This window comes from Larus michahellis, chromosome 1 (assembly GCF_964199755.1).
Source record: "Larus michahellis chromosome 1, bLarMic1.1, whole genome shotgun sequence".
Taxonomy (NCBI): domain Eukaryota; kingdom Metazoa; phylum Chordata; class Aves; order Charadriiformes; family Laridae; genus Larus; species Larus michahellis.
The window spans coordinates 221,702,930-221,718,489 of NC_133896.1; the positions used below are offsets into that span (position 1 = coordinate 221,702,930).

Sequence of the window (15,560 nt, forward strand, 5' to 3'; positions counted from 1 at the left end):
TGCCAAGCCTTTAATGTGACATTGGTTGGAGTACCATCTATTAGACTGATGGCTTCATGCCCAAATAATACTCGTCTGGTGCCAGTCATTTTATAGATTCATTAATTATGTTATCTGAAAAAGTGAATATGTGAAGGGTTGCAGGCATATCCCAGAAAAGAAAAGAATAACTCATGTCATGTGTGTATTTGGAGAATAACTAGCAACTGCTGAACCATTTCCACACGTGAGAGTGAAGGCAGGAATAAACTGGGATGATTTCCTGTGGAGGGCTGAGTAAATGGAGCAACACGCCAGATCTGCGTGGTCAAAGTGGAATGGAGGAGCTGCAGAGAGGTCTCCTTCACAACGTCCTCGTGAGCGTACCTGAACTTCAGACTTTTTATATGGCCTTCCAAATAAGCCTTAGTCTTTGATGTTGCTCATTCCAATATTTTAGCATATACCTGTCACCTGAAAATGGCATTTACAATGGCACTATCTGCCCCTCTCTTATTGCCAAAGACTTTTGAATTCCCCCTCTGGTTTACACTCTGTTCTCCTCCTCCTGCTCCCGGCCGTAACCTCTCGGCATCCCCCACCGCTGCCTTACCCCTTCAGTAGTCTTCTCCCTCAAAATGGCGGTGTGTGCGTCTGTCGGGTGGAAAGGGCAAGGCTTTGGCAGCGGGGACTGCCGGCACCTGTGTGAGGAGAGGCGGGGGCTGCCCGTGCCAGACACAGCTGGTTCCAGCCGGTTCCAGCCGGTTCCAGCCAGCTCCAGCCAGCTCCATTGGCCCCACTACAGGACGCAGCCGGGCCCATCAGTTAAGCGGCTGGTGCCCTCTTAAGAAGGATTCTAGCTAAAGGACAGATCTGGTCATTTAATTTAATTTTTAGGGTTATAATCCGTGTTGTTACAAGCTTTGTTTTGGACCTTGGACAAGCTTCTTACCTCCTGTTTCTTATGTAGCCTCTCCATGGAGCGGGGAGTTATAACACCTCACACCATAATTAGCGTTCCGGGTAAGGGGAAAACTTCACTGGAGAGTAATTTTCTGCCCAACTGTGGCTCTGTGGAAGTGCATGTGTGCTCTCCTGCATCAGAGTACATGGCGCTAAATGGAAAATGACTCAATATTTTGTGGAAGAAGGCTATAGAAGTGCAGTTATTAATGTGGGGATGTGATATGTGAGCTAACGCTACAGCTCAGCCGATCAACGTGTCGTTTTTTTCTTTGTCAACCCTTGCCAGCATGTCGTCTCAGATGTCTGTCTGATTGTGAAAGTTTTGTGTACCAGTGTGATATACCATATTTTCTCTCTTTGATGAAATGTTAAAAAAATAATGAGGTATTGTCTCCAGAACAGATTCGGAAATTGGAGGGTTATACTGTCTACTGTCTGATGCTTCATCTGGTATCCCATAATTACATTAATAGATGTGCATTGCCTCCTCAAAGCTTATTTGTTCTTCCTTGCGATCTTTTTTCTCTAGAAATATCGTTATCAAGATGAGGACGCTCCACATGATCATACTTTGCCTCGATTAACCCACGAAGTGAGAGGCCCAGAGCTTGTTCATGTGTCAGAGAAGAACTTGTCTCAAATAGAGAATGTCCATGGATACGTCTTACAGTCGCACATTTCTCCTTTGAAGGTAGGATCGATATTCGCTGTGGCTTTGGTCCTCAAATACAAGAAAACATGTAGCGTGAAGCGCTTTGGGAAACTTATTTTGTCATACAAACAGACAAGCTGCTTTTTGAAAGGGATCCTTGCAGATCGATTGTCCCGTGTTGAGTTTTTAAGGCTTGCTGTAGTGTAACAGATGATGGTTTGGTTGGAAAAGCTTTGTGTTGAGATCTGAGCTTTTTGCTTTGAGTGAGATATTTGCTTGAGCAAAAATCATTCTGGGCAAATGAGCCTTTTTTGCTGTACGTCGAGAGAGGAATAATGCAGGTTCTCGGCCTCAAAATCACAGTGATTTTGGAATGGCAGGCCTGATTGTCCTTGTTCAGAAATGGAAAAAAATACTGTAAATGTAACCATCTGATAGAATCCTGGGTTTTGCATCTCTCAAAAAGCTACATCAAAGTCATAACTTGTGCCTGAAAAGGAAGCTCATTTGCCACTATTCAGTTGCTTTACTACTCAAGTACTTGCTGTTTTCTGTGGGTTTTGTTGCAATTCAGGGTGATGCAGAGACATCTCTCTGTTATCTAAGGCAGCTATTTATAAAATATAGACGGTTTCTCTCTATGTGTGTCTGGTGCCCTCTGACATATCTTGCTGGGCAAAAAATGTTTATCTTCACAGTGAACCTGTCTAATAACCAAAGAGAAATCAATTTCTGAAAATTACGTTTGTTCTTTAATAAGACTGCAATAGTTTGAAGATAGTGCTAAAACTTCTCTAATGAAAGAAGCATGGATGGGGTCATGAGCATGATGATTTTCCTATTTTTATTTTCTACTGGGCCTGGGAACGGGAAAAAAAGAAGAATATTTGTACTAGAGGTGGTGATGTTCTGGGTAATGGTTTTATTCCAGCAATTAACTAAGCAGCAAACAAGGCAGATGGGCTTTGCTCCTTCTGGTGCGCAAGGCCTGTGAAATGGGCATCGCTTGTCTAGCAGAGTGTACAGTGCGGTTACAAGTGAAAGGAAATGTTTATTGTTGAAGATTGATGTGAATGCAGCTGGTGTTCATTGAGCCTTCATGGAATAGCCACGTGAATTAATCTCTGTCTTCTGCTCTTGCTGTTCCTGTGTGTAGTTTGCATGCTTGTCTTTTCATGTTTTAGCAGCTTTCCAGATTGCTTACCCAACTTCTACTGCAGAAACCAACATTATCAAGCAGTGATGTATCTTATGCTGAGGTAGATGCGCTTAGGTATTTGGAAGAGGACACTTCTATGTGGCCTCTTTGTAACCTCAGGGGACAGTCAAAGACAAAGCAATTTCTTGCCTGGAGGGGAAACATCCCTGCTCCTCTAGGGCTCCTCGAGTATTAAGATTATTGTGGTGCTTCTTATTCATGAAAGTCAAAAATAGATATTTTGCTTCACAGATGGAGACTTTCAAGTAAGGCTGCATGATCCAAGCTAATAATGCAGAAATGATGATAAAAAGCTTATAGTGAAGTGAGGTGAAGGGTATCCCCAGACATCTAGAGTTGCCTTAAAACAGCTCCCAGTCTAATTTGCTGTTCTGACAGAAGAAAGTTGTTTTCTGCTACTGTTTTCTGAAGTGATGGGAGGAGAGGAGCTACGTGGTATTCCCTCTTGGAAATCAGTGTCTTCTGCAAGTTCTCTGCTCCGCCTGAGGATTTCTGTTTTTGACTTCATCCCTTTCCTTTCTTTCCTTCAGATTCGGTGTCTCATGCCTGCCACTTAATCTAAATATAGTAATTAGTCTTTTCAGATGGCTTTGAAGTTCCAGCTTGCTTTCTGCTGCAGTCTATGTCCTGTCTTTTAACCTTCAGTAGAGAATTCGCCCAGGAGGCTGGAGTAAACCTCCTGCTAGAGCTCATAGCACTGTGATACCCTTCCTATCTGAAATGCCTGCTTTGGATTCCCTTTTGTTTCTGGGAATTGACCGAAGCCCCTGTTCAGAAGCTTTTTGTCATGGCAATTTCCACATAGTTGAGAAATAGCATTCCAAACCCTCCAAAATCCAATCAGAATTGGTTGTTGTCTTGAATTATAGACTTTCCATCCCATAGTCTAATATTATTAAGTATTCCATGCTCTTCTCAGTAGTAATGTGTAAACACGGCTGCAGTGAATAATGGCTACATCTGAGGCACACTGCCTCTCAACCCATAGCGTGCCTTCCTAGGGAAATGGAAAATACTGTTTTTTAAAGATTTGCTGGCTAAGTTTGCTTGCAATTTAAGTATTTTGTTTCCTTGCGTGAGAGGGGGAACTGCTGGAATCCTGCTCTGAAGATGCATAACAAATGCTGGGGTCCAAATACAGCCTGTCAACGCCAGTCTTAGGAGTGAGAAGACACTGGCAATTGCAGTGGGATAAAGCTGTCAGGAAACTGCACCGAGGGCTGTTTGCGCTGGAAAGGTTGACTCGTTCCGCCCCAGTTTCCTGAATACAGGTCAGAGCATTTGGTGCAAGGGGAAATCGTGTGTAAATGAAAGTCACGAGTTCGCTTGCGCCACGAGAGGGGTCACATCACCTCCGGTGTCACCAGGACTAGCTGTCTGACCAGCCACCCAGCCAGCAGGCACATTGCATGACCAGGGGGTGGCTGTCTGTCTGAGTGGGGTTAAATCACTGCCTGACTCTGCATTTCGCTGCCTGAATTTCACTGTGGGGTCTGCAGACCCAGGGTGAAGCTCTCAAAGCATTTTTGAGGCAGCCTTTTGTGTTTAGTGGCTGCAAAGTGCCCTGTTGACAGGATGATTTGCCCCATATTTTTATGTTTGAAATAGTGTCATAAAAGAAGAATGTTTGAGCATAAAAATAATCTAGTTAAGATGCTTTGGAACCAAAGCGGTATCCCAAGGCCAAGCCACATATCCATCGTAATCACATCACTTTTCCTAAGTGACTTGAGTTTGGCAGATGAACAAGTTGCTTGTTTCCATACGTTTGTGTTCATTTGGAAAGAAGTCTGCAAAGATCATGCAATCAGAAAACTACCCTTCAGGGTGGCTGGTTCCAGCCCCCCACAACTGCCCAGTACCCCCTGCCGCCTCTGGAAGCCATAGGAGTCATACCTTGTCTGTACGGTTAAACTGCTTGCTACCGTCTCCCTGCCTGTGCTCCCAAGATTCCACTGAACATCTCAGTGTGCATCCATAAGCCAGCTTGACAGATTGAGCACAGACTCACATCATTCCAGCTACAGGTTTTGTGGACGGTTGAAGTTCAGGCAGAGAAACCGTGGGCCCGTCTATACCCCTGCGTACATCTCTAAGTAAAACATTCCAGGGATTCTTGAAAAACTTTCTAACCCTCAGGGTGGAAGGATTCAGCCTGTCTTTTTGAAGACATGTGTGATTCAAACTGCCTGACAAGGTACTGTGTTGCATAGAACAGATGCATCTTAAATTTGATATTGAGTTGCTGTGTACACACTGTTAAAGAACTTGGCTGTAATTTCATATTCTGGATTATGTGGTTTGATGTAGTCCAGAAATATCCTAGTGGAGCTTGTCATTACTGGTTACTTCAGAAGTTTTTTATAAAGAACAATTTCTTTAATGACCTTGCACTAGTTCTGTGTGCTGAATAATCAGAAATCTGGTCCTCAGCCATTCTGAAAATCTCTTTGAGACACTCAGATATTGATTATGATAAATACTGTTTAGAAATGTGAAAAGTTTTTCTGATATTGACGTGTCTTGTTATCTTTTAAGTACCTGAAATCTAGTGTGCACTAGCCAGATCACTTCCTTTGAGAAGATAATAATGAACAGTTTTGATGAAAACTAGACCCTCTTTTCACTGGGATTTTAGCTTTTGTAACTTCAGATTTCTTGCATGAACTTTACTTTTCTATTTTTCTGCTTCTTTTCTTCCTGTAGCATTTCTCGTACACTCAACACAGTTCTGGAAAATGCTTAATTTTAGAAACCTGAAAGCTTCTGTTAAAGGTTGATATGCTTACTAGTGTGGAGAAGATAACATTTTAAACAGCTTCAGCAACTTTGAATGTCGAACACTGAAGTTGTAAAGGAAGTTTTTAGTTACGTGGCTGTATTAACGTGCTAACATTCGAGAAGTTTTGTGAAAGAGAGAGTTGCCATATATTAAGATGATAAATGTTCTTTGCAACTTATGGAGGTGATGAGATTGTGTTTTATTAGTCTGTTAAAGGAAAAAGTATGTATGTAATAAAAAGATAGTTTAAAATAATTTTATTGCACTTTCTCTCTTTTGACACTAGATGGTGCAGTAAGCTCAGAATCCTTTGATCTGCCGCTATAACGCTTGAGTGACATGCTACGGAGGTTCTTCTTATACGGCTTAGAAAGTGCTAATTCAGTAAAAATGCCTTGTTAGAAATTAGGTGCCTTCTGAATCCCTGGTGTGTTGGGAAATCTGAATAAAACGCAACCATACCTGAAATTCAGACGTGCAAGTTCTCCCTCTAAATTACATGCTCCTCTCTCTCTTTCCCTTCTTCCTAGGAACACAGTTAATCAGTGTTCATTAAATCAATGACAACTATGGCTTCTAAATGAACCTTGTTAGTATTATTGTGATGTTAGATTTCATTTTGGTTTAAGTATATTCCACTTTCTTTAGGTAAACTTAGAAGTAAAAATCCATGTAAAGATCTTGCATCTCCTTGGTTGCCTAAACATTTTAAATGTCAGGCTATTCCAACTGCTATCTCCATTTTGAATTTAATGCAAGGTTTGAGTGTAAGCATCAATGGCAGTTATGCAAAAAACAAGTAGCCAGGTAAATTACTGTTATTACCTTAGCCTAGGGTATTTTTAAACAAGGAAGTTCAGAAACCGTCTTGGTTGCCTCCTTTTTGATGGCCTCACGTTGTAGAAGGGAAGGAACCGCTCTGGATATTCTTCCTTTATTTTTTTTTTCCGTCCCAGGATGCTGTCCTGCAGCTCAGTGGGGTTGCTGACAGCTCATAGAAAGTCAGGACTGATGGAAAGACTTTCCAGTGGAGAGTGGGAAAAACCGTCTCCACATGAAGCAAATGGGCAATTCATTTGCTTAGTGGTCTCCAAAGTTAAGGTTATACATGAATTGACATTTGTGCAAATTGCTTTTCAGAAGGAGGAGGTTTGCTTCTCCCATCACCACGGCACACTGATTCCATCAGTTCTTTTTCCTTGATGATGGCAAAAGCCCCTATCTTACCCATTATTTGAGATTCTCTGTATCTAGTGGGAAAAAGATGTTTTGTTTCTGCTCCAAGACATGTCTCTCCCAACTTCCAACTTCTGGTGTGTGTGTAAAGTGTCCTTTGCACTATCATTCTTCTTTTTATCCACCTGGGTGCAGGAAGGTCATTCCTGGGAAGGCTCCTGGAGTCTGTCTAGGCCTCTTTTGCGTCTTTAATGAAACAGCTTTTTTGTCATCTCCAAAGCCTTCCTTCTCCAAGTGTGAGTCAGCCCTCACTACAGTGCTTGCCGTGCTTCTCTGACAAATTAACAGAGAGGGGGAAAGAGGTTCTGAGGATGAGCCTGGATGATTAAATATTCTGTGAAAAGCCTGAGCTTCCTGGAAACTGTCATAAAGGGTAATTTTTTGTGACTAAAACTGTAGATTTAGGTAAGAGCTATTTATTTCATGAATTAACATTGACCAGTAAAAATTGGCTTCTAAAGACAATTTGGATAAATACGGTCAAAACATTCTATATCAATTTTTTTTTTTCATATGCAACAGTTTGTATTTTTCATTTTAAAAAGTTTTAGGACTATTTCTTTACTATTGAATTCTGCAAAAAAATACTAAATCGCTGCTCACAGGTGCTGTGAAAATTGCAAACTCCAAGGTTCTCATGATGTTGCAGTGGATCACGTGAGCTGTAGATTAGCTCAAGAGGTTGCCGCATAGAGCTGCAAGACAACATTACATTCAACAGGCCTGTGTAGCTGTTGTAAATGAGCAATTACAGGAAAGTCCCCTGCCCGTGTAATTGTAAATACCTCTAGCTAAAAGGGAACCCGATTTACACAGGAAAAGCTGGTTGCTGCAGCTTTCAGCATTGCCATGCCTGATACTCCTGCGTAAATATAGTTCCTAGTGCTTTTTGAGGGATCATCTAACTGTGATAAGAAACCTCATTTATTTTTCCAGAGCTGCTGAACATTCTTAATTCCTATAACTGGGGATGAACCCTATGTTAGAGTTGAAGTTTCGATAGGGAATGGAGCAAGATAAGGCTGAATTTGTTTTAATTTCTGTGGTTCAGGTGTGACAAACGGTTGAGGCTGTGCCACAGCACCGGCTGTTCTTCCAGAGCGAAGACGCTGCATTTCAGAGGCTCTTAAGAGCCGTGGAGGACTGCAAGGGGCTGACGCTTTGTTGTATGTCAGGAGCAGAAGTCTGAAGCTTTCTCTTGCAGTTACAAAATGAATTGGGGTTATATAGAGGACGTATTAATGTATGCATGGGTATATTAGCAAGCCACCTAAAATTGAATCTTGCATTCTTTTCTTTGCTTACACTGACTAAGTTTTATAAGTACAGCTAATCTGCATGAAGCATTTTTTAGGCCCAGGGTGGCTCAGCCCAGTAGCAATGATCGTATAATAATACTTTTGATCTCTGGCCTGGTAGCTTCCTAGCTTTTGTGTTTTGGGGATGATTTTTTTATTTTTTTCGTTGTCTTTTTTTACCACCCTCTCCTTTTTAATATGCAGTTATTGGCAAAGCCCCATACTGCAGTCTCTATCCGTTAGTGAATTCCACTGAATATTCAGTAGGTTGCTTCATTAAGATACAACGCTTGTTACATGTTTAATCATGTACTGCTTTTCTCTTATCTCTTGCTGTAACAGCAGATAAGCATGTATCATAGATCTGTTATCTGTCATCTATGTTTTTTAATATAAAAATGCAATCGGATTAAAAAGAGACAAAGGAAACACAAATGTGCCAATGCTTGTTCTTGCTTTTAGAGAAGTGGGAAAAGTAGCTCTGAATTTTTATTTTATTTCGTTACGTTTCAAGGAGAAGTAAGCAGCTTATAAATTAGTATTCTGAAGAATATTTTGTATCTCACTTTCACGTGGGCAGGAATGTCTTCCATTTTTGCAGTCTTTGTCTTACTCTGAAGAAAGTCCTAAAATGGTGCAAAATTTGAACATTACAGTAAAGAATAGTTACTAATGAGGAATAGTTTTTGGTTTTTGTCATCGTAGCTAAGTCCATTGTTTTGTGTGCTTGGGGTTTTTTTGCCTTGGATTTCTGATTGATGGCTTTCCACATGATTTATGTTGTTGCAAAGGGTATCTTGTTATCTTTCTAGCTTTTGACAGAATTAAAAAGAAACCAACCAAAATTGCTTCTGTCAGTGGGTGATTTAATTGGAGAAATCTCAGCAACTTAAGGTAAACCTCAGGCATTGCAATCCTTTATTTTTTGGCAAAATAAATGATGGCCTCTGATGGACACAAGCAAAGCAAATTCTGACAGTATCTACCAGCCCATTATATGTTAGATTTGCCTGAAGAATAAAGAAAGGAATTTTCAAAGGAATTTGAAAATATTTTCAGGCTATGGACACTGTTTACTTTATAAGGGCCTCCTAGGTGTTGAAGGTCTTTTCAAATGTTAATCCAAATGGCAGTTTCAGGAGACTTTCTCCGTTCCTGATCTACTGGGTTCTTTATCCATTAGTATTAATTAGCTGGTTTATCTTTCATTCTTTTCAGATAGTAGATTTCTCCTTAAGGATAGTCTTGTTTCCAGGTCTTATTTTTTGAAAAAAGTCTGATATGTTGCATTATTTCTGGCCATGTCTCTCACTTATAATGAAGAAAAAGAGAGATTCCAGGAATGCTTTTTTCTCGACGTCTTTCTGTAATGTTCTGCGTACTACTAGTTACTTTTTGCTTCCCTGTAATTCATTGAGCTGTTTTTTTTCCTTGGGGTACTGGCCATATGAAATATAAAATAAACAGAGAGAGATGTACTATTATAAAGGTGGGGGGGTTTCCAGCTGAAATAAATGCAATATATTCAATAAATCCATGGAATCGCTACTAGATGCTTCAGACATAAGATTTGTGGGTTCTTGCAGTTCTTTTCTTCGAGTCTAGGAGTACGAGAATGTCAGTATATTTGTAAAGTATCTGTAATGATGTTTGCCACCTTTCCAGAGTGTTTTGTGACCTACTGATGAAAAGTGCAATAAAGCATCTTGGCGTTATTAGTCAGCCTGTAACAGGAGGGATTTTTCTCAGAGATGTCAGACAGGTTTAACACTAGTTGTTTCCCTAAGCTCAGCAGCTGAAATGCCCTTCTGTCAGACTTCAGCTACTACTGGCACTTGGGAACCCACTCTGCATTTTAAACGAAGCATTAAACTGTCGTAATACCCTTTCGCCGAGGAATATCCTGATAATTCACTCGCTCAGTAGCAGATACATGCGTTTATACATCCAGTGATGTGACACGTCAAAAATGCGGTGGCTTTTGTCAGTATCAGGTGTAAAACAACGTACAAAGCAGAGGTTTGCAGCTCCAGAAGCTGTGGATGGGTGCTGCCTCCAGCATGAAAAGGGCAGAATCTGTTTAGTCAGACCTTATGGAAGGATATCTTGGCAGCCTGACTAAGAAGCACTGAAGTTAATACACATTTTCTTTCCAAGTGCTTCCTTTTTAAAATTCTGTTTCTCATGGCTCTTATTTCATCTTACTGTAATGTAGTTTTGTGGGCTGTGGAGCCGTGAAAAAAAACAACAGAATTTTGGCATTTAAAAGAAAGAAAAACCTTTCTGAACTGGCTATTTTTTTCCAACTCTTTTCAAGAATCTAGTCTAAATAAGAGTTTTAGAGATTATTATTTGTGTAACATCTTGGTAACAATAGCTAATTGAGACTTCTCAGAAAGATTTTTAAATGGAAAATGCTTTTTGCCATTAACGCATCTATTTCAGCAGATCATGTTATTTGCTTTCTAATAATCTTTTAAAGACAATATTGCTACTGAAGCTGATGCAATTGGGGGAAATGTCACAAAACAGTCAGCAGGCTTGATGACTCAGGTGACTTTTTTTGAGATCTGCACTGTTTACTGGCTTGATTTTTGTTGCTGTCTTTTCTGTTCCCATGCTATTGTTTTTATTTTTCGTAGTTAATCAGCGTACCTTTTGCTTGTTACTTTGTCTGAATTGCCTTCAGGATCCATTCTTGCATTGCTCCTTTGGGTATTTCTTCCTTACTTTTCTGTTTTATCCATTCCTACACCTACACACGGATCCTGTTAATACTGCGAGCCCCCGTGACATACAAGTTTGTACCAGGTAGCTGCTAACGTGTAACAATTGATACCCTTCTTGTTCAAGACGACTGCACTCTTATTGATCATTTTGCTTTTTGGCTGCTTTGAAAGAATAGGTGACATGGTTCTCCCTGTCTCCCCTTTGTGGTACGTAATCTTTATGAACAGATTGTGTTGATTTCTCTTACTGCTGGAAGGAGGGTTTTCTTCCCCTCGAGCAAAAGCAACATGAAATACACTTGAACGTTATCAAGTCTGGTGGATCACCGTTGCCCACTGAAATGGCAGCACTCTGGGCAGCTTTTATTCTACTGAGACTTACAGAAACGCTGAGCCACAGCAGATACAATTGATTTTTTCAACTATCAGACTCAAACACACCAAACTGTATCTGTTAGCTTCCGAACGTGAACAGAACATGTCTTTTACAGACGCAAGAGCTACAACTTAGCTTTTTATGTTAAAGTGTATTATGCGGAAAGGGACTGAATTCTCAGAGAAAGTGTACATAGCTGATTTTTTCAAAGTCTCCCTTCCACTACAGTTGTAATAAACATCTGCTTGGATTGCTGCATTGGATTTAATCAGCGCTTAGTGCTTGAAGTTTGTGCTTCAAAATGAAAAATTCATTAAACCTGATAATCAACTTAATAAAATTATTATAATTGATAACATGACATTGGAAAGGCTGAAAAGAGTAATGGTGTTTTCAACAAATAAAGAAATTTCTACTTTGAAGTCAGTGTCACAATTTGTGTCTTTGATCAAGTAGATGAGCAAACGCCAAGCAGGGAAACAGAATTTTCAGTGATAGTACATAGGATGTGAGTATAAAGGCTCATATTAATTACTGGGAATTGGCCAAAATAGCTCAAAGTTAACAACTTAACACTCTAGGAGCGTTAATGTCATCAACCAACTTCTGAAGACCACACTTGCATCTGATTTCACATTCAAATTGCTGCTGTTTCCTCTTTAGCAGTCATTAGGCAGTTGGTTTCCTTTACTATTTTGCAACAAATCTGCAAACTGAGCAGATCTGAACTGGATTAGAGGTTTCAGCTGAAACTGGGTTATTTTCCTAATTATTATGTTCATAATTTTTCTTCTGTTTTGAAAAGGCATTATTTTTCAGTATCCTGGAGATGTTGATATTTACTTAAGGCAAATGGCAATGAGTACAGTAAAGTGCAGAAAAGGGTGTTTCAGCATTGCTTATACTTTACTAATGGCTGTAATGTCAGAGAATGTCTGAAAAAGTGGCTCAAGCAATCTCAGTTAAAATACCCAAGACGGGTTTCCATTTCTGAAAGTGCTACTCACCTACACTCTCCTAAAGATACTGGGATTAGTGAATTTTATTCCTGTCTCTATTTTGGAGTGTAAACTGGGCCACAAGGACTACTAAACACTTGTACCTCAAAGACTAATAAGGAAATAGAACTGCATGCATAGAGAAAGGCAACAATCGACCAAGCAGAGTATCGCATCAGTCTTTATGTTTCCGAACAGTAGAAAAAAAGTGTTGGGCAAAGTGGTAAGGCATCAGCATTGCAGTCTATTACTGCTATTAAAAACATGAAGTGCTGGGATTCCTTTGGAACACTTAATTCGCTTCCCCTGTTCTCCTTCAGCACTTCACGTACTGGGAATTTCCATATTTATGCCTTCGGAGCCTGTGCTTAGGGGCCATATCTTCCTCATTTGGAGAGCTGCACAGTCAAACTCTTTTTACAGTGTAGCTGCAGAGAAGCAGGATAGATCTGTTTCCCAGTACAGATTTATTTTCAGATTAGAATGACTTAGACTCAACGGGACTAGAGACCCATTGAAACCTACATCTATGGCTTCCATAACTTTTCATATACCGACTTTATCACTACACCTTTTCGTCTCATATTTTCTTGCTGAGGTGGAATGACTCAGCAGCTGAGTTCCTACACCAGATCATTTTCTCAAACCACGGGGGACCTGAGACGCTTTGGAGCTACATGAAATGCAGTGGGGTAGAGAAACAGCATGAGGGAAATGCAATCTGAGCTTTGTCCCATTGCTCTTTTTGTCTCTCTCACTTTCACTGTCTCTGAAAGTTTTTTCATTTCTTGCTTCCATTTTAAGAATGTGGTATTTATCCTGCGCTGGAAGGAAAGAGGGAGGAGATGGTCAAGACCAGCTCTATGCTACTGGAGTTTACAGTGCAAGTTTTTTGGAGGAAGATATATTTTACAAATAGTTGAGCGTGAGGAACCATGAAAGCGGAGGTTGGCAGTAAGTGGCTGAAGTGCACATAGGTATATGCAGCCAGAGGGAAAGAGGCACAAAATGCTAAACCAGCAAGGGGGTGGGTATTTGAAAATACTTCAGACCCTACATTTTGCTACTTGACAGCCTGATTTGACTTTGTAATTCTTAACTGCTCACACCCAGACCATTGGTATGCCTGCAATGTTATTTAACCATATTTCTTTTGACAGTACGGTGATATTAGGGGTGAATAAAAGAAAGTATCTGCCATAAACCTGGTATCACAGCATGCATAGAGATCATCTCACCTTTCCTGTTTTTTAACTCAGTTATAGCTATCTTCCTACAGATAATTCTGGCGATTGGAACTCAGGTTTTACCCAAGTTATTCAATTAAGCTGAAATTGCTTGCAATGTAGCGCCATAATTGTAGCAGAGGCATCATTGGAAGATGGTAAGTAGGTGAGATACTAATTAAATTCTTCTGAACTTCAGTAATTTAATATTCAAAGGAGGCTGAGCCCATATAGTAGCTGCTCATTGCATTGCCACTGGGGATTACAGAGGAAGAAATCGTAACAAAAATAGCAGCCTCCAAATGATTTTTGCCGGACTTGCCTGACTGAAATTTGGGGGTTGTTGGTGTTGCTCCACCATTCTAGATACAAGCACGGGAGGTCACGTCTGTCTGTGGGTGAACTCTCTGCAGACTTTGGTAAGATCATGTGTGGGTGGATAAGTACAAAGTTTTCCCAAACACTGCTAAACCTGGGGATGACGGTTGTGTTTATATATAATCTTGAAAAGCCAGATTCTTTTATATTCAGGCTTTTGGGAAAAGTAGGTTTCAGCCTAATTTAAGCAGGAATACAGCTCCCTTTGATTTTCAAAGGACTGTAAGCCAGAAACTCTTTTAAATTCTTTTTGAGGATCTCATCTGATAATAAAATGAGAGGTGTGGGAGAGGATGAAATTCATCCTTTCTTGCAGTCATCCTCCTGTAGCACAGCTCAGATCATCTTATCTTTGCTACGTCAAGATTATTGACTAGGTTATTAGTGCAGTCCTTCCAGGCCCCTGAATACATGAAAGCAAATATTCCACTGCCCTTCTCATTATAGCTATCAGTAATGATCTAAGCAAGACTGGTCCGGAGATTCCTCCCCAGATGCATATTCTTTCCAAGCCTCTTAATTCAATCTGAATGATGATGATGATAATTTAGGTTATAGTATTACCCAGGGGCTATGATTGTAGAGCAGGGTTCCATTGTCCTAAGCACTGTACAGACAAGGAAAAGCTTTAATATTGTGATACCGTGGAGTTGCCCAGGCTGAAATCAATAGAAGTGAGCAGAAATTAATAGGAATCTCTATGTATATTCAAATTTTATCTACAAATCTATCTACTATAATCAAATTATATCAACTTTTTAAGTAGCATATAATTCCTTTGTAATTTCTTTAGCTAGAGATGTTCATATCTCAAGGCTGAATTATAGAGCAGTGCTATTTTATTACAGTTATTGGCTTTTTCCCATAACACTGCGCTGATGCTTTGCCTCTCACTGAGTGAGAAACACATGGAAAAATATACACATTTTGAAAAAAAAAAAAAAAGAAGCCTTGGTGTTAATTGAAAATGGTTCTGAGAATATAGAGTCCCTTTTCAACTAAAGAGACCTAAACAGAAAGAATCTGCCATGATTACCCATTGTAGAAATTAACCCCCTAACTAACATACCACCACTTACTCAATGTGTTAATTAATTAATGTCCTTGACTTAATTCTCCACATGTGTTGAACTGAGTTGATGAGTGTTACTATACTTTCCGTTAGATGGCTATTTCAACATACTTTTCATCATAATGCTTAGTATAAATGAGTTTTCTTAATTACGGTAGGGTGAATGCTTCATTAAGAGGTTAAGATACAGTTTAATAGTGTTTGGCATGTCCTTGTTGGGACCTTTTGTTCCCAGGGACACCTATCTCCACCTCTCTTCTCAAAACTCTTTCTGCTGGCATTTGTTGGCCTACTAGGTGTGATATTGAAGACCTACGATAGGTAGATAGTCTAGTCCAAATTCTCCATAATATTATTTATTAGACCATTATAGTTATTATCTAGTAATGGGTTTAGTGTTCTGACACTGTCTGCCTTCTGGGACCGCTGGTGGAGGGTACGTGGTGTACTGTAATTCTGTTCTCTGTCAACGTCTTGAGGGCTGCAGTGTCATTTGAACCTGTGATAAAATCTTGTTAAGAACAAATAAGTTAACAGTTTGCTGTATAAAATGAAAAATCATTAAGGCAACACTTTATGGAATGTCAAAATGCAGAATTTGCAAAAATGCTTTGTCTTCCCCCAGACTTGTCAGTTTCTCTGGGCAGGC

At 40.0% G+C, this 15,560-nt stretch overlaps 1 protein-coding gene across 39 annotated transcripts in view; it reads left to right on the top strand.

The window, feature by feature from the left end:
- Nucleotides 1–15,560, top strand: part of DLG2 (discs large MAGUK scaffold protein 2) — a 1,061,709-nt gene that overhangs the window by 481,770 nt on the left and 564,379 nt on the right. For all 39 annotated transcript variants that reach the window (XM_074572424.1, XM_074572415.1, XM_074572416.1 and 36 more), the window contains one exon: nt 1,475–1,636. In XM_074572424.1, coding sequence (XP_074428525.1) covers nt 1,475–1,636 — 162 coding nt within the window. The remainder of the gene's footprint in view (nt 1–1,474; nt 1,637–15,560) is intronic.